At 36.6% G+C, this 19,160-nt stretch overlaps 1 protein-coding gene across 3 annotated transcripts in view; it reads left to right on the top strand.

The window, feature by feature from the left end:
* The window catches only part of TENT2 (terminal nucleotidyltransferase 2), a 45,020-nt gene extending 26,186 nt beyond the window's left edge, over positions 1-18,834 (top strand). For all 3 annotated transcript variants that reach the window (XM_032676829.1, XM_032676827.1, XM_032676828.1), the window contains exons 12-15: positions 887-1,023; positions 7,498-7,589; positions 12,723-12,802; positions 14,683-18,834. In XM_032676829.1, the coding sequence (XP_032532720.1) occupies positions 887-1,023; positions 7,498-7,589; positions 12,723-12,802; positions 14,683-14,757 (384 nt within the window). In that variant the 3' untranslated portion in view covers positions 14,758-18,834. The remainder of the gene's footprint in view (positions 1-886; positions 1,024-7,497; positions 7,590-12,722; positions 12,803-14,682) is intronic.
* The last annotated feature ends 326 nt before the right edge of the window (positions 18,835-19,160 follow it).

The raw sequence follows: 19,160 nt of genomic DNA, 5'->3' as shown, positions 1-19,160 counted from the left end.
TTGCTGTAAGATAGTGTTAAAACCTGGTATTACCAGGTTATAAAAATGTTTATCGGGAAGATATGTTTTCCTCCATGTATTGCAGTCTATCATGATAACCTAAAGGATGCAATGGACACTGAAACAGTAGAACAGAGCTAAACCCATGTTAATTTAGCCTTGTATAGATTCCTTTTTAAGCTGGCAATAGTGATTTCTTTTCATAGCAAATCTGACCTTTTCTTACCCCCATCATGCCCACCCCCTTCCCTCTGAAGAAAAGCATACTTCAGCTGAAGTCCTGCATTCTGTGTATTCAGGGTTTTTGTATAACTTCACTGTTGTGGCTTTTTTATATTTATTCAGATAGCTTGGCTAGAGGAAGTGTGACTGCAGTCTTTGAACTCATTATGTGGGAGGATGCAGATTCATTTTATTGCCAGTGGGGTTCATATGCCATTTGAACTCTGGTGTGGGAGAAAAGTCAGGCCTTCCTTTGGGATTGTTTCTGTACCATAGGTGTTCAAAATTGGCAATGGATGCATTAGTTTTACTTACCTTATCTCAATTCAACTGCAGCCAGCTCAGTGCAGTTCAAAGATTCTCCCATGTTAAAGTTCTTTAGTAAACAGAAGTCAAGAGGTGGTCTCACACACTCCTGTGCAAGATGATTCTACCTGAGTTCAGAGAGAGTAACTAGTATCAAGAGAGGAGCGGAAGAGAAATAGTTGTTGGCTTGTAAATTGTCCTTGAACTTCTAACAAGCAAATGATAAGCAGCTTTCTTATTGGGAAAAATATATTCATCTTGTTTAAGACTCTCTTTGTGTGTGTGTGTGTATGTAGTATATACATATATATATATATATATATATATATATATATATACACTGATTTTTTTTTGACAGGAATGTTTTGATCCTACTATGCAGTTGCATCTTGTTCATCAAGCTCCATGTACCATTCCTCCTTACATCTCAAAAAATGGATCAAGTCTTGGAGATTTGCTAATAGGCTTCTTCAAATATTATGCCACAGAATTTGAGTAAGTAATAAGCTTGTCTTTGTGGTTTGGAATATGCAAAACTTTGATTCCTTCTATTCAATATAGCAACACTTTCTAATGCTTGAAGAGAAAGAATTGCAATAATGAAGGAATGGTAATTGACAGGGAGGAAAAGGGTGAAAAGCTAAATGACAATAGGAATGTTGATAAAGTATCTGACATCTTCTACTTAGCCAGGCATTCTGTCCTGTGAAATAGGTGCCGAAAGCTAGAGACTGTTGTCCTTTAAAAATTGCTAGGGTTTGTTATATTACACTATAGTATAATGTTTCTCCTGAGTACCTGTCTTTTCAGCTGGCAAGGTGATGTTTGGTAAAGAGGCAAATGGGAAGACACTACTGAAGGATAACCTCAGGTTTCTGATTTATGTTGAGCACTAGATGAATCCTTTACTACTTGACTGAACAACAAGCTGTTAATCTTCTCATATATGAAAGTAAATGTATTTTCCAATAAGGAAGAATTTTCTGATTTGCCTGGGCAAAGTAATAGAGATGATCTTGTCTAAATGCAGGAAAAATACCTAATTTGACTTTTCTGGTTTGAGCACTTGTGAACATAGTCAGGACCAGATTTCTGCCTAGTTGGTGGCTGGTCCAGAAAGACTTTGGTTTTGTCTGCTGTTAGACAGGATATATTAAGATATATGAAGACTTCTGCAATATCGGTACTTGAAGTGATGGTAATCCCTAAATATTATTTTTTGTGATGTTCATAAACCAGGAAAAAATGTTACCTAAATTTAATCACACAGGTGAAGTGGTTAAAACAAGGTTTGAAAAAGTAACATTGTAGACAGGATACTTGCTGATGTCAAAGGAAGAAAATGTTTTTAAAAAACAACTGGAAAAAAAGAATGTCTGGCTGGTTTTTCCACTGTCCAGTATCTGTTAAGTATTTAAACATTTGACTCATGATATTCTGTTAAAAAAAACCAACAAACAAACACAAAAAACCTCCTGTAAAAATAGTCATTAGAATTCCTGTGTTGAAAATGTTACATAGCTGAGAAATCATTTGAGGAAATGATGCACTTAATGCAGCAGGTTTTTTTAACTCTTTCTGCTACAGAATTAAAACTTAGCCAGGTGTACTGTTTAATTGACCATCTGTGTATCCCTGACAACTGTAAATCATGTTTGAAAGGAATAGGGTTGATGTCTTGAAGTTACTAAATTTCTGTATAGTTTCTTAAAACCTGGTAATTGCCCGGAGAAGACAAATTAGTGCCTATAGGGAGGAACATGATCATGTCTTAAAAGTTTTTTGTGTGTGAGATAGCAGGCCAGTGAGAACCAAAGAACAGTGTCATGCTAGGCACAAATGTGTTATCTTTGCTTTGAAGTTGCTGATGGAAACAACATACAAGTGAGAATGTCGATAAGAGTTAAATAGTAGAATCACAGAATATACTGAGTTTCTTCATATCTAAACTAAACCTCCCCTGACTCAGCTTCATGCCAGTACCTCAAGTCCTGTCACTGGTTGCGAGAGTGAAGAGATTGGTACCTGCCCATCCGCTGCCCCTTGTGAGGATGTTGAAGGCCCTGATGGGGTCTCCCCTAAGTCTTCTCCAGACTGAACAGACCAAGTGACCGCAGCCGCTCCTCATAGGGCTTCCACTCCAGACCCTTGACCATCCTCATGGCCCTCTTTTGGACACTCTCTAATAACTCAATGTCTTTCTTATATTGTGGTGCCCAAAACTGCACACAGTACTCAAGGTGAGGCTGCTCCAATGCAGAGCAGAGCAAGACAATCCCCTCCCTCGACTGGCTGGCGATGCTTTGCCTGATGCCCCCCAGGACACGGTTGGCTCTCCAGGCTGCCAGGGCCCTGCTGACTCATTAAGCTTGTAAATACACACAACACAGGGCTCTCTTAGTTCTGCCTTTCATGGAAGAACCAGTATCTTACTCCAGAATGTGTTGAATATTTTCACTGCTGTAGCTAGCAATTTTTTAAGGGTTTTCTTTCCCTGTGAAATATTTACTGGTGTTTTTATGCACTAAAATATTGAGATTGTATTTCAGATACTGTGACTGTTAAACTGGGCCATATTTCAATGACCTAGCCAGTGAACTTTCACTATTGGGCTGTAATGTGTTTGATGAAAAGATTACTAAAGAGACTAAAATTGCTATTTCGGTTTTCATAAAAGTGATTGTTGTAGGTTTCTGTCTTTTGTAGGAGTAGAATGCACTACCAGGTTTGATACACAGGAACTGTTTTGCTGAATGAATAGTATGCAATCAAGAATGATCAGATCATGTGTGAAGATCATAATTTTGAACAGAATGAGTCATTGAAGCCACTTGCCTAGAATGCTTAACTACTCATTTATTTTACATGTGTTGGTCAGGAAGGTAGGAGAAGACAGGGATGTATTGTTTTAAACTTCTCCCTCACTCTAGCAAAGGCCATCAAGTATTTAATTTAAAATCTGTAGTTTATTTTACTTTAGGTAGTGCCTAATATTTAAAGGCAGGATGGGCCCAAAGAGTATGGCAAAGGAAGAAACAAAGCCACCTTGTGTGCTGTGCAGCCATGAATAAGTTCATCTCCTTGTGCTGTGTTTTTTTCCCTTTTAACATGTTTGATTTATTTAGACTGTAAGATGTTTCAGAAAACTGCCTACTACCATGTATTTATACAGTGCTCTTTCCACAGTTCTGCTTTGGGGCTTTCAGTGTGTCCGTAAGAAGTAACTTTTACAACCCTTCATCCCTATCCCCAGAGAAATGTGATTTGGAAATTGCTACACACATTGGACTAACACACTACATTTGGCAGATCTTGTTTTGCCTTTATGGTTGTATAATTATCTTGCCATAAGAGTTCAAGTCTGCATAATGTTTCTTATGGTAGAACTGGCTAAAAGCATGCTTGTGACTCCATTATTACTCTAATATTTAAAATTGTCAAAGGTCTGCTGATTATGCAGTGAATGTGATCAAGTGAAAAAATGCATTTAGATGTTGTCCAAAGAAAGTATTTGGAAACTGGTCCATATTTACCAGTCCCTCCAAAGGAGGTGTCTGATTTCATTTCTGCAGCTGTGAGTGAAGGCAGCAGGTTTTCACTTGGATGTCTCTTTCCAAACTGAGGCCTTGTTCCCCTGAATATGCTGTTAGGGAACCTAGAGTTTGTCCTTTATGACTACTTCTCTTAAATTTATTGTTGCAAGTTATGTAGCAGTTGTTTAAGATCATTCACTCATTAAGTTGTATTTGACATGACAAAAGATTGATTACATTTTAATGACAAAATAAAAATTACAGTGAGCAGTTGGTGGCAACTCTTTTCACAGTAGAATTGGTCAAGTAATAAAGGGATCATTTTTAATATCATATTGAATTATATATGCTTGCAATTTTTATCCATCTTAGTGTGTTTATATAAGTGGCTTTGATTTGTAAGAATGCTCTGGAAAAGATAAACTTTTTATTTTATTTGTAGTGTCATTATACAGACACCTGAAATTGCCTGATCTTTCTTTCAAATATTTGTCTTCCCTCTGAAGATCATGTATCTAATGAAGGCAGTGACAACAGAAATAACTGATAATTGAAATAGCTGTTTAAATAGCCATCGTTAACTTACGGATTGCAAATCTGTATGTGGAGAATATTTGCTTTGTGTTGGTAACAGTGAAGTTACTGTATGCAAGCCAAAATGATTAAAATTGATACACAAATAATTTGCTGTTGGCAATTAATTTCTAATTCAGGATGATTTTGGTACTGATGGGTTTAGTGAGACTATCAGATAAAACAGTTATTTTCAAGTTTAAATAGCTAGAAATGTCACTTTTATGTTGCTTTTTTGCTTAACCGGTGTATTATAAATGCGTTTATTTTTTGCTGAGGCATCGAGTATAACCTAGAAAAAAGAGAATTCAAGAGAAGAATTACTGTTTCAAGTGAAACCGTACTGCCTGCTTAAATTAAATGCAGATTGAATACTTTGTTTCATGACTTTTTTTTTTCTCCCACTGGTCTGGATCACTCTGAGTTTTAAATAGGGCTTTCAGAAAAAGCAGATGAGTTGAACTCTCATCTTCTACTCACAACCAATGTCCTCAGGCTGCAGTTTAAACTTGTTTGATGCTCTGGGCATATACATTTTCCATTTTCTTTCTCTCTTTTTTTTTTTTTTTTGTTGGTTTGGTTTGGTTTTTGTTTTTTGTTTTGGTGTTTTTTTGTTTTGTTTTTCTTTTTGTGTTTTTTTAATGTGTGTTCATGTTTGTTCTTTTTTGAGCAATTCATCTGAATTAAGCTTCTGTTGGTGGTCATTTATTAAAAGACATGATAGGAAAGTATGTGATGCTTCACAATACCTGTAAATCTTGCAAAAGTAGTCTACTATGGGAATTAAGGAGAGGAAGGATGATGGGTTAGAATGAAAGCTTTAGTTTGCATTGAGTACTAGGAATCATCATAATCTGTACTAATTTTCTAAAGAATATATAAGGAGAAGTCTAAATATACACACTGAGGTATCCTGAACCTACTTCATGTGCTACATCCTGCACTTTTTGAAAATAAGCCCTATTCATATTTTTAAATAAAAGAATAATGCATATGTTTTGTGTAGGTACAGTTATTCAAACAACTGACTTTCATAAGTGGTTTTAATTATGAACTGTATCTAAGATAATTTGTAGAATTACAGTCACAGATTTTTAGCTGTTTTAGCACCACTGACTTAAAGGAGTTTCAGCAGCTGGTCTATGGCCTAGGGAGCATGTGGTTCTTCCAAATGTAGCTGATGAATTATAGATGGTATTTTAATTTCCAGTTGATATTTACAGATTTACTACAAGTGGTTGATGTACCCAGCCCAGCTCCTCTATCTTTGCATTATGTCAAAAGATTGATTCAGTCAGGAGATCACGTCAGGTATACATAACACCAGTACAGCTGGCAGCACATTCTAAGCGCCATTTAGTCAGGATGTATGGTGATACATTGTTGGTGATCCAGGCATTTTGTTGATGGAGTAGTTCCCTGGTTTACAGAATCTTCGTTTGGAAGAGACCTTTTTAATCTGGGCAGCTTTCCAGCCACTCCTCTCAGCCTGTGGCGGTGCATGGGGTTGTTGTGACCTAAGGGCACTTTGCCTTATACCATATGCCTTGGCCCATCTATCCAGCCTGTCCAGATCCCTCTGCAGAGCCTTCTTGCCCTCCAGCAAATGAACATTACTGCCCAACTTGGTGTCACCTGTGAACTGTCTGAAGGTGCACTTGATCCCTGCATCCAGATCACGCTCTGGTACTGAATCCTGGGGAACACCACCTTGTGACCTGCTGTCAGCTGGAGGTAACCTCTCTCTCTGCCAGCTGGAGGTAACCTCTCTCTCTGGGCCCATCCATCCAGCTCCTTTTTAACCCAGTGAACAATGCACCCATCCAAGCCATGAGCAGTTGGTTTCTCCAGAATGCTGTGGGAAATAATGTGAAAAGCTTTACTAAAGTCTAGATAGACAATTTCCACAGCCCTTCCCTCATCCACTAAGTAGGTCACCCTGTCATAGAAAGAGATCTGGTTAGCTGAGCAGGATCTGCCTTTCACAAACCCATGCTGGCTGGGCCCAATCCCCTGGTTGCCCTGCATGTGCCTCATGATGCCACTGGGCGTGAGCTGCTCTGTTTAGTTAAGAGCAGCTGAAAACTGGCTGGATAGATAAGAACATAAAACGGAAAGTGGTTGTTTTGGCTTCCATTACATTTGGTGTGTTGTCGTGCCAAGCATCATAAAGATGTTGACACATGATAAAGATTGCCCTGTAGAGTGCCTGCTGTTCCTGTTTCAGTATGATAATTTCCTATGGTTTTGTTACCATAAAGTTATGTACAGAAAGTGGTAGGGAGATGTTGCACTTGTAGATCTGAAATTCAGCTTATACGAAGTGTTGGTGCTTTCTAGTAATAGGTTCCTTGCATGAGGAATGCTGGCCTTTAAGCAAGCTGTTTCTATGTATTTTTGTACTATTGAGTATTTTTTTAATGGAATGCAGTATGTGACTTCATCTACACTTACTCCTTACCTTTCTCTTCTCCCCATAGCAAATTCTAAAAGATTTGAGTCTGTAATTTCTTTTGAACTTAGAAATAAATGTAGGTGTCAATATTCAGTTTGACATTGTTAGTTGAAAAAGTTATTCTGTTGTGAATATATGTTACTCATGAATACCCATGATGCTCTATTTTGGATACGCTTTTGTAATTAAACTGCTGTTTGTGGAAAAATTTTCTTGTTTCCTACACACGATTTCTTATTCTTATATACTGAATTGTGAAGATTAGACTGTTAAATTTTTCATTATTATAAAGTACAGTGTTAACCAGGATTATGATATAGCAATTTAACAATTTTTTTAAATGTAAACTGATACTATTAATTTGGAATTAAGTTAAAAATTTTTGCAAATTGTTTTCTTTTTTTCTAGTTGGAGCCATCAAATGATTTCAGTTCGTGAAGCCAAAGCTATTCCAAGACCTGATGGTATTGAATGGAGAAACAAATTTATTTGTGTAGAAGGTAAAATGTGAAGCTGCATTATAATTTTTAACTGTTAAGACATTAAATACATAAATCTATCAATTAGACTTTACCTTGGTTGTGTTTTGAGAAATATATTATGTATGTGTGTTATGTAGGAAATGAAGTTTAACCAATGTAAATAGTTTGGAAACAGTCCTGTCAAAAACATTTGAGAAGGAAGTTTTAAGTTCTGTAGTGTTTAAAAATAGTACTCCTGACCTTTTCTTCAAGAGCACTCATTGCCCTGTTACTTTTGGATCAGGGATTAGGACTTTGATAAGGAATGGCCTTTATGCCAGTGGTGTGTTTTTTCTGCTCCACAAAAATAGTCATCAGTTTTGCCAAGTTTGAACTTCTGAAAAAACACACCTGGCACATATTCAGATTACTCTCGAGGAATATTCTTTGTTCTAGAAATGCTCTGGCATTGCAAGTCCTAGCAGTGATGTGTATGCTGATCTTCTTTTGGCTACTGTTTTTGGCCAGCTTGTGAATGTAGACTTTGTACAGAACGGGAGGGTACACCCAGGCTACCTGATAGAGTTGCAGATCTCAGCCAGGTCTCATGGCAGAAGTGGGCAGTAGCACTATCCAAGTAACCTGATCCGTGTACTTGTGATGCCTTACAACTGCTGTGGGGAGTGTACGTGGAGAAGATGAGTAGTAAAGCTTACATAGGAGATGAAGCTTGCACTAGGGAAAGAGGAGCTGATAGACCAAGAGAAGGATTGAGATGTTAGGAGAATGAAAAGAGAAGCAGGAAGGACTAAGAGGGGCTGTGTAACTGAAACAGTTATCATATAGAGAGAGGTGGCCTGGGCCCTGGCTGCAAGTTAGTGGAGGCTGTTAAGATCAGGATATCAAGGGCTGAAGTTTCAGGATAAAAGAGGAATAAAAGTTGAACAGGAGCCAAATGGTATGGAAAGAGTTGTTAGACACTGGGAAAATTTTGCTGGGGGAGGAGGGGAATAAGGCAGAAGTCCTGTGGCTGAACAGACATTCCTCAGGATTGCTGAGGGTAGGCATGCACCCATGTGTGTTAGTATGTAATTTCCTGCTTTTGTGCTGCTCTGTGCAGAGAATAATTACCTGCTGGTGAAGGGGGTTATTCTGTGGCCTAGAGCTCACCAACTTGGCTGTAATCATATGAATGTCAGTGTAAATCCCATATGATGGGATTCCTGTTCTTTGACTTTTTGGGAAAAATCAACTAACACTCATAGGAGAAAAAAACCACACTGAAATATGATTGCACACTCGACTTCGTAGTCTCAGAGTTGAGAAATGTGAGAATTAGAGTATCTGCACAGCTGAAATAATTCAGGATAGAATAGTGAGGCATTGCCAAGGCTCTGATCTGAATGTGGGAGGTGGGAATGCTGGGCAGCTGTGTCTGCTGCTGTCACATGATGTTGATCCACTGTGTTACAGGGGACTGTGTATTTCAAGCTCTCAAATTTTTAGGACATTACAAAGTGGTTGAATAGTTAGGTTAGCTTTCTGTCAGGTTGGAAAATAGAATATCAGCATACAGAAAACAACTCTAGATTTTGCATTTAATGGCCTTGATTGCATACAACTTTTCCTTAAGAATGCATTTTCCATTTGAACTATTAAAAAAAGCAGAATTATTTATAGGTGGCATATCTGATTCCTTCCTGTTACAATGTGGTTCAAGGCTTAGTGAGGTTTAGCCTCAGATAGCAAGGTTTTACTTCTAAATTGGAAGGGAAAAATAAAATTTTCTATTTCAACTCAAAGTAAGCTTCATGTTTATAACAGCTGTTAAACTGAACTACTCTCAAAAAGTATGTGTACCTTGAGAAGATTTCAAAAGCTAGCTAAACATGTCAACATATTCTGGTTTCCAAATCTTTGTCAAATTTTCCAGTTAGCGGACTAAAATTTCAGTAATTCTTATTATTGCATATATTTTTAAGATATCTAAAATATATTTGTTTATAGATTGCACAAGTCTATGCCTGCAAGTTTCCATAATTCTGCATGTAGCACTGTATTTAGACTTGCTCAAGAAAAATTGTGGGTTTTTTTAATTGTTATTGATCTTAAGGCTAATTCTCACATGTATTTCTGCTGTCAGAGAAACAAATATACGAGAGATGCTCTCTGCAGGCAGTTTAAAATCTGTCAGACTTTTACCATTATGGGGATACATAGGTACAGACAACACTGCTTTTAGATAATATTTTGAACGTTCCTTGTCAGAAATTCTAAATTGCTAGTGACTATTCTAGTTTCAGTTTAAATCTTGTCTATATCAGGTAATATTATACTCTCATATTGAAAAAGATACAGTTTGGAAAAGCTAGAAACATGACAGTTTTGTGAGATAATTAAATGGATAGTCATTTAGGGAAATTGAATTGGAAGCCATCTCAGCTGCACTTGATTCATGCTTTCAAATCTTTCAGATCTACATGTTAAAAATAATTCAAAAAAGAATTCCTCAGGGCTTGATTGGCAACAGTTTTGAAGTTGTGTGGTTTTTTGGATTTTCATTTGGAAAGATGATCCCCTTTAGCCTTTCCCTCAAGCATCAGTGTTAAAGTTGTGTTACTTTTTTCTTTTAATATTCTTATCTCTCTGTGTGAACAAAATAACTTACAGTGAACTCTCTCTGTCTTGATGGTTAGAAAATGTAGTGGTGTAAAGAGTAGCTGATTGCAAAACTACTCTTGCTGTGCTCCAGGGAATGAGTTTGTCTTTTGACAGTTAATATGCAGGAAGAATAAAGGGAAGTCAGCTTTTTTCCACTGGTGGTTTCAGAAGATTGTACAGTTCTGCTCTTATTGCTTTAAGATATAGATATGTCTTGTTTCAATATAAAGTACATAAAGGTCACAGCATTAAAAAAGCAGTTACCATCACATTTAAGACAAAAGAAATTCTGTACTGCTTCATATAGTAAGGGACATGGAATTCTTAGTGGCACTCGATCACTCTGTCGGATTATGACTGATATTAGAGGATTATGTACTTTTTTATTTCATTGCAGCTTTTTGTTCGAACCTAAAGGTATGGTGCATCCTAAAATAAAATAAATCTGCCTGTCGATGTCCACTGAAGTCTAGGTAGTCTGAAGAGAAGCCTTTTAGAAAACTGCCAAGTATACAACATCTATTGCTTGAAAAAAGTTCTTTATGCATTTAAATAGCAGAAATAAAAACCTAATGCCATGAAACATGTTCCAAATTTGAAATTCTAGTCTCCATAATGGCATAAGTCTTTTGGTGTCTGGTTAATGCTTTATTTTACTATGTGTCCCTAGCTGAAAAAAAACCAATTCATAACCAACTAAACAAAAAAGCTACTTGATCTAGCAAATACTTTTGTGGTTCTGTGGCCCTTAAGGACTGTCATACATTTTGCCTGTGTGAAATATACAATGTTACTTAAACAGTTCTCTTTTAAGGCAGAAGACTATACAATCAGCTTTGTAGCACAATGTAATGTGTAGTCCCTGCATCATCATTTTTTTAGTATCTATTGCTTTAATGTTGGCAATCCTATTAGCAGCAAGTTCCGAACTATTACATAAATTATGTTAGGAAAAAAGGGATAAAAACAGCACATAGATTTGTAGTCAGTTAGAAGGTAGAAGCCCCAAATTGTTAACTTATGCACAGATACTGCAGAATAGGTGTGAAGTGATAAAATATATTTTTACAGCAGTTGATATGTGTTATATAAAAAATTATAGTAAATACTTTGCTATATTCTCGATATTTCACTGAGAAGCTGTTGAATGAGATGAATCTGAAGTGAATAGTTCCAGAAGGCTCATGTGTAGTAAGTTTCAAAAGTCATATTCTGGTATAATATTCTGATATGTTATAGTCTGATATGTTATCACAGACTATTGAGCTGTAACAAGTAATTACTGGTGCATAAATTCAGAACAATCATAGTATGCTTCAATAGATAATTATGACTTCATTATGGATTACATATCATTAGAGCATTCATAGAGTCATAGAACAGTTTAGGTTTGAAGTTACCTTAAAGGTTATCTCTTTCCAACCCCCTTCCATGGGCAAGGACATTTTCCTCTAGACCAGGCTGCTCAGAGCCACGTTCAATCAGACCTTGAACACTTCTAGGGATGGGGCAGCCACACCATTCCTGGGCAACCTGTACCAGTGTCTCATCACCTTCATAGTAAAGAATTTCTTCCTCATATCTAATCTGAGGTTACCCTTTTTCAGTTTGAAGTCATTCCCACTTGCCCTGTCACTACATACCCTTGTTAAAAGTCCCTCTCCAGTTCTCTTGTAGTCCCCCTTTAGGTTCTGGAAGATGTTATAAAAGGGCTCTCCAGAGCCTTCTCTTCTCCAGGTTGAACAACCCTAACTCTCTGAGCCTTTCATCACAGGAGAGGTGCTCCGGTCCTCTGATCATTTTTCTGTCCCTCCGCTGGGCCTGCTCCAGCAGTCCATGTCTTTGCTGTGCTGAGGACTCCAGAGCTGAATGCAGTGCTTCGGTTGGGGTCTCATGAGGGCAGAGTAGAGGGGCAGAATCACAGAATCTCCTCCCTTGACCTGCTGGCCATGCTGCTTTTGATGCAGTCCAGGACACAGTTGGCTTTTGGGGCTGCAAGTGCACGTTACCAGCTCATGTCCAGCCTTTCAACCACAAGAATCCCCACAGTCGTCCTTGGCGGGGCTGCTCTCGATCACTTCCTCTCCCAGTCTGTACTCATGTCTGGGATTGCCCTGACCCAGGTGCAGCACCTGGCACTTGCACTTGTTGAACTTCCTGAGATCCTCATGGCCCCATTTCTCAAGTTTGGCATCCTGTCCCTCTGTTGTGTCAACTGCACCACTCAGCTTTGTCTCCTCTGCAAACTCTCTGAGGATGCACTCCATTAGGGTCATTCAGAGCATTCAGGGTTTGGGACTTTTCTTTGCTTCTCTGTTTGGTTTTGTGTTTCATTTTGATAAATGTTATGTAGAAAGAAAGCTTGAGAACCAAAGTGGAATTGGCTATTCAAAACACTCTTGAGAAGCAGCGATATGTTGACCCTACTGTTTTTTGTCTGATTACTTGCTTAGTGGAGACGACCTAGCTCTTTTTTTTTAACATTTTTAATGTTTGTGTTTGATCTTGCAGAGCCATTTGATGGGACAAATACTGCTAGAGCTGTACATGAGAAACAGAAGTTTGATATGATCAGAGGTGAATTTGCACAGGTAAAAAGTACACCTCATTCGATTTTTCCAGTCACTTTGCTTTTCAGTTTAGTATACAAATTCTAGTCATTAAACCTGCCAGTTTCTCACAGTTTGTGCTTTGCACTGTATAAATAATAGAAATGTGGGGTTTTAAAAAAAATTTGGAAAATTATTTTTAAGAGTATTTATTAATGTCTGCCATTAAGCATCAGGCTTCAGTTGAAATGGGTACTTGAAATAATAAACCCTTTGTCTTAGATTTTCTTGTGTGTATAGAATTCTAATGATTAATGGTTAATAGCTTTAGAATTACAACTTTGTTTTCATTAATTATTTATTCCTACATGAATTTGATTGGTAATAGACAATGTTTTATACTTCTTACTGTCCCATTTTTAATAAATGTCACCACCAAATGATGGAGTTTTGCTGATTTTTGACAATTTAATGAAATTGGTACTTTTCTTTAGGGAGACCATACTCATAATTTTTTAGAACATGAGTATTTTGAACTGGAGCTTTCACTGTCCCAGGCAGGGGAGGAAAAGATACTTTGAAGCAAGAAAAAATTTAGACCTTGGCTAAACATCCTTTTTCTGAAAATCTTTGCTGCCAGCTTTTGTTCTTGTCTCCTATCATAGGCATTGAATTTGGAATCACAATTCTGAGATCTCAGAAATATCAGTTTTCTGAGATCTCTCACTATTGAAAATGTAGTTATGACTAGGAATTAGTGCACAGAACTTGCTTCCAGCTTTAACCAGTTAAGACTCCCCTATTATGCTGTCCTTGGAGACTCCTCTTTACTTCAGTTATTCGAGTCCTTAAATACCTTGAATACTTCTCCAACAAAAAGTAATTCAATGCCACATACTTGTAATAGAACAAATGCTATAAGAGATTACCTTACTCAGAAAAGGATAACCTTTTCTTTGTAACTCTGTTCAGAAATGTCCATTAGTTTTCTTCTCTTTAACCATGTTAGCATAAAAAAACCTGGTTTACATACTTGTACATAAAGAGTTGGTTTTGTGAATCTGCTATAAGTCATGTATACAAAGTAGTTTAGGCTCTCTCACTGTTCTGTGAAATCAGAGTGAAACTTCTCTTTACAAGTTTTCAGTGAACAAAATCTGTTTCAAACCTGTGTAGTTTTCTGAAAAATATAAAAGCAGCTGTTTGTTTGTAGCTGTTTGGAAGCCATATACGAGAGTGATACAGCCCTGAAAAAATTTCCTCTTTATTAGACACCATAAGAATCACAGTTGTTCTAAAAGTACAAGTACTTTTTAATATCTTGCACTATTTTTTAAGAAGCTTAAGGAATCTGTTTTGTCCTTGAGAGATTATTCTTCCTCTGATTTTCACTACACATTGGGGTTTAAATGAATTCTGTGTAAAAACAGGAGGACTATTACAGTTCTTTGCAGGCTCATGGCCTGACAGATGTCTTGAAATTCACACTAGAATACGGAAGAAAGTTGAAATAACCTATTTTAAAGACAGAACTACATTTGGGAAATAACAGCGTATAATACTGTTTATCAGGAACTTTGACATGTGTGTATTTGAGACAACTATTTTGCAGCAAGAATATCAATGTAATACTTAAATATATAATAATATAATAAAATAAATCCACTGTCTTCTTGAAAGTCTCTACCTTCCTCATTAGTTCATTGTGGTTTATGTATCTTTTGGATTTTGCTTCCCTTAAAAAACACCAAAAACCAGCCAACCAAGAAAAAAGCAATCCACAAACTGTCTTTTCAAGAAGGGGAAGATATCATCCTTGTTTTTGTGGATCTGTGATGCTTATTGCTTATAGTGGTATTTAAGTTTTAATGGCAAAGATTATTTAGTCTTTGTTTTAAAACCTTGTGCTTTTTTTTCCCCAGGCTTGGCGGGTATTACGAGATAAGAAAGACCTGAAATGTATATTACCTTTAAGAGCAGATGAACTGAAAAGATAACCAACTTCTTTTACTTTTTTTTTTTTGATCCTGCTGAAACAATGAACAGTATCAAAATCAGGAGGCATCTACCCCATGGCTCTTTACAACCTGTTTTTCTCTATAAACTTTTGTTAAGGAAATGTTTATTATAAGGATGTGACATATTTTATTACCGACATTTGTTAATTCAGCTGTTCATTCAAAGACATGTTTTCTGAAAATGCTTGTATTGCTGGCTTCTAGAAGAAACTCACAGCAAACAACAAGAATAAATCTATTTCAGGGAAAGTATGGGGATATATTGACTTGTTGTTTGCATAATCTGTGTAGCCATTAATTCAGACAGATTTAACAATGAAGCACTAGACATTCAAAGTTAATCAGTGTGCAAATCTGACTCCATCCTTAAGGCACTGTGCACAGTACCCACTTCTTGGTGAACACAGAGCCCATGCTTTACATCTGCTTAATTGTAGTAAGCACTTTGGTTCAACTTGGCACTTTCCAGTTTTATTTCACTTGGAATAGCAAGTGACTGTTTATGAAAATGAAGCTAGATCATGGTTGGTAGTGTTCTGGATATTAAGAACTGTAATCTAAACTGGAATTTTCCAGCAACATTTCTACTACGAAGAAGATGAAATAAAAAAGCTCAATTCAATATACATAAATGCTTCATATTCACACAGAGTAGGCAAAAAAAATTTTGTGCTTCCTTTTACATATTTGAAGTAGTAGTGATGCCTGCTTTGGAGAAAAAGAAAAAGACCAAATCAAAACACCTCTCAACCCTACCAATGCTACAATAAGCTGGACTTCTCATTTCATTTTGTGTAAATATTTGTAAATTGGTCAGCCATTGTAAACTGAATTTAAATAAATAATATTGAAAATTTGAGCTCTTCCAAAAGAATTGCACACCCTCTCTTAGACCTCCTGTAACACAATTTCTGCCTCTCATATATTTGCTATTGAAGACCAATTAGTTGTTAAAACTGTACTTACCACTGATGTCAAATTCATACTTCCATTTTTTTAAGTTAATATTTTATATGGTGTCCAGTGAAATAAAAATTTATATATGGAAGATACAGGTTATTTTTCCAATTTCTGTTATTTTGTACTGCACATTTAAAATATTTCCTATAATTAAGTAGAATAGGAAATGGCCAGTAAGGTAGGGCCCATGTTGCAAATCATAAACATCTATTATGGCTATTTTGCAGTGCATCTGTGAACAGGTAAAAGTTTGATTTATTGCATTCACTAATAATAGTGCAACAACCCCTATAACTGTAAAATAACAAGCATTATCACTTCTCATGCAAACTTTAAAGTTCTAGTTTATTTCAAAGTTCTAGGAACTGTAAACTATTTGCCTGATGTGTGATTACTTCCTGCACACTTCGTCATAGTCTAGTCTATATAGGATTTGGCTTGCTTTTTAAAACACTTCCTTCTGTAATTTGAACAGTCTTTCACTTTTAATCTGACTCTTTCAGATCACTGAAACATTTTCCCTCCATGTGGATGTTCTCTCTCTCAGCCCTTCCTCTAAAGGATGGTAGACTTGCATCTCAGTGAAACATTCACTCTGATCTGCTTTATGTAAAATTGAAGCACAAGATTTTAGGACAGGCTGATATCTGGAATCAAAGATGCTCTACAAGCCCTAGGTGGACTTTGGAGAAAGGGGAGGGCTGCTTCTTGTTTTAAAAATATGTTGGCTGTATCTTTGTCTAGAAAATTTAAAACTGTCCCAACATAGGATAAGCAAGAAGGGACATACATGTTCAAACTTGGCAAAAATGTATTTTAAGTGAGCTGGATGTCAGGCACAAAATTTTGTGTTTCTTACAAGTTTGCATTGCATCGCCTAATGTGTCAACATTTCTTACACCTTAAATTAATGCTCTGTGTTTGAAACCACTTCTCCCTAACTGTTTTTAAAAAGTTAGTTAAAAAAATTGTAATACCTACATGCAACTCTGTAAGTCAAGGTCTGTAACCACAATGGTCTGTGTCTTTCAAAAGAATTCTTTTGTGTTTTTCTCTGAAGTTGATGTACTTCTGATAAGCTACATCTATAATCAGAAATATAAACTCTAGATGGTTGATTTCCCTAGTTGTTTGAGGACAAGCCTGTTTATAGCATATTTGTTAAATGGTGGCTGCAACTTTTTTCTGAAAACTTCTAATATAATACCACAAAATAAATGGTTTGGGGAGAGTGGGTAGGAACTGAACTTTAACTTTGATTCAGTTCTGCTTAGTCTGAAGTTGTTCAGAGGTTTAATGACCTGGATTTTCATCTACTCCGGGCAAATATCCAGAGGGAGAAATTGGGTAATGGCTATCATAAATTTTAGTGTTAGTGTGAAGTTTTTCCTTCTCCTCAGCTTCAAAATAAAAACCTTCACCCACTTATCTCTTGGCATACACCCTAGCAGGAATATTTTTTTCTGAGAAATCTTTGGTAAAAGGTGTTTTTCTTGGCTGACCAAGGTTTCACTGTGTGTGCAAGATGCTGTCTTTGAGGTTTGTAACTGCCTCAAAATAAAAATGCTTTGGTTCAACTCTTTGTTATTTCAGGACTGTTCTTGTCTACTCATTTTGGCATTGGGTTTGCTTGTCTTTTCTCACCTTATATGTCAGAAACCACTAGTGTCTTCTGTAGGAATTTAAGAACTCTCTTCAGTCCTCCAGGAGTACGTTTAATGAACAGGCTCAGAGGTGCATGGGAGGACCAAATGTTAACAAGAGCTTCCATTTTGGTGACAGAAATGCAGAACTGGCATGGGCTGTAAACTGTGAAACTTAAAGTTTCTCTTCTAGCTCTTGTTCTCATTTTTCTTAAAATGTGAATGTGTAAGTGTACTCTCAGTACCTTAAGGTATTCTGGCAGTATAAGGGTTTATTTTTTTTTGAAAAAAGAAATCCATATAAATGAATTTTAAGACTCACATTATGGGGTGACATGATAATTTGGGAGAAATGGGCAGCCATGATAAAAGGATGTAAGGTGATTTGTAGAAAATCTAAAGTTAGCATTTGTGAATACCATCCCAAGTGCTTCTTTGGAACCAGTGTTTTCCTTATACTTGGGTCATTGGACTGAATTCACAGTATATTTGGTGTTAAATTTAAGTCTATCAGCGAATGTCACTCTTGGTTTATTGGACTCTACTTGCACTGGGTTGTCTTGTATTTTGTAGGGTTTTTTTGTTTGTGTTGTTCTCTGTAATCCTTGTGTGTTCTGATATAAATCTTTCCCTCATTGATTTTACAGTGTATGATGCTTGTAGGAAAAGCGTGAAAAAATGCACTATTTTTGGTCAATTTACAGGACAAATTAACTTATGAGAAGTACAGAAGGGAGAGCACTAGGTCTGGAGATAATTTGAAGGGGTTCTGGTAAAAGAGTACTCACCTTTCTTTTACTGTGCTGAAGACTGAATCAAAACTTGTGCTTAATATATAAGCATTTCTAGAGAATTTGTAATGCTCTTGCCTTCCACTTATGAAGAATGTGAAGTACTCTACCTTCAGTTTCATTGTGCTGTGTACACTGTCTGTGCTCATGATAAAATGTAGTGTTTAATTTAGTTTAATATTCATTTCAAATACACTTTTCAAAAAAGTTACATTCTCACCTTGTAAATTGTGTATGTCAATGGGTAGGTCAAGGGAGCACAAAGATTTTGCCTGTCTGTATTGTTTTGAAATGTCGGGGGGATTTTAATTTACCTTTGCAGAGATAGCTTGTACTCAGAAATACCTGGTTGGGTGTTTCTATACTTATAGCACAAGGAAGAATTTCCTGACTGATTTATAACCACCTATTTATTTGAAGAATGGTAAAAATAATGGGGGTGTTAGGGTTATGCTGTGTATACAGTGGTTTATACCTGAAATACCTTGGAAGTTTGTTATTTAGAATCAGAGGTGCTTTTCCTCCTCTTCTGAAAATATTTTTGTTTAATTTGTCACTAATTTGGCTGGTACATGTTGGAAATATTTCCATTTTGTCTGTGAAAAGCACTGCATTTTGTGTAAAATGCAGAATAATAAAGGGTAAACATGGCTTAACCTAAATTCTGTGTGGTAGTATAGTTTGTCTTTGGTTTAAATTAAAATTGGTTCAAGTCCACTCAAAGAGGAAATTTTAGATGTTGTGTGATGAAAAACAGCGACAAATTTGGGTTTTAAATACATTCCTTTTGTATGGTTAAATGTCACAGTGCATCTGATACCCCTTACAGTATGGTATTAATTACTAAATGCATTTTTCTGAGACTCATCCATTAGTTACTGTACTGGACCTTTCTAGGTCAAATTCGAGGCATTCTGGGTGTGCTCAAGGGTGGAACTTGCTAAATGCACCTTTTCTTGAGGCCACAGGAGAACTCTCCATCTGCCTG

This window comes from Chiroxiphia lanceolata, chromosome Z, assembly GCF_009829145.1.
Source record: "Chiroxiphia lanceolata isolate bChiLan1 chromosome Z, bChiLan1.pri, whole genome shotgun sequence".
In the NCBI taxonomy this organism is placed as follows: Eukaryota; Metazoa; Chordata; class Aves; order Passeriformes; family Pipridae; genus Chiroxiphia; species Chiroxiphia lanceolata.
The sequence above is the reverse complement of the archived record's forward strand: the minus strand, read 5'-3'. Positions and strand labels throughout refer to the sequence as shown.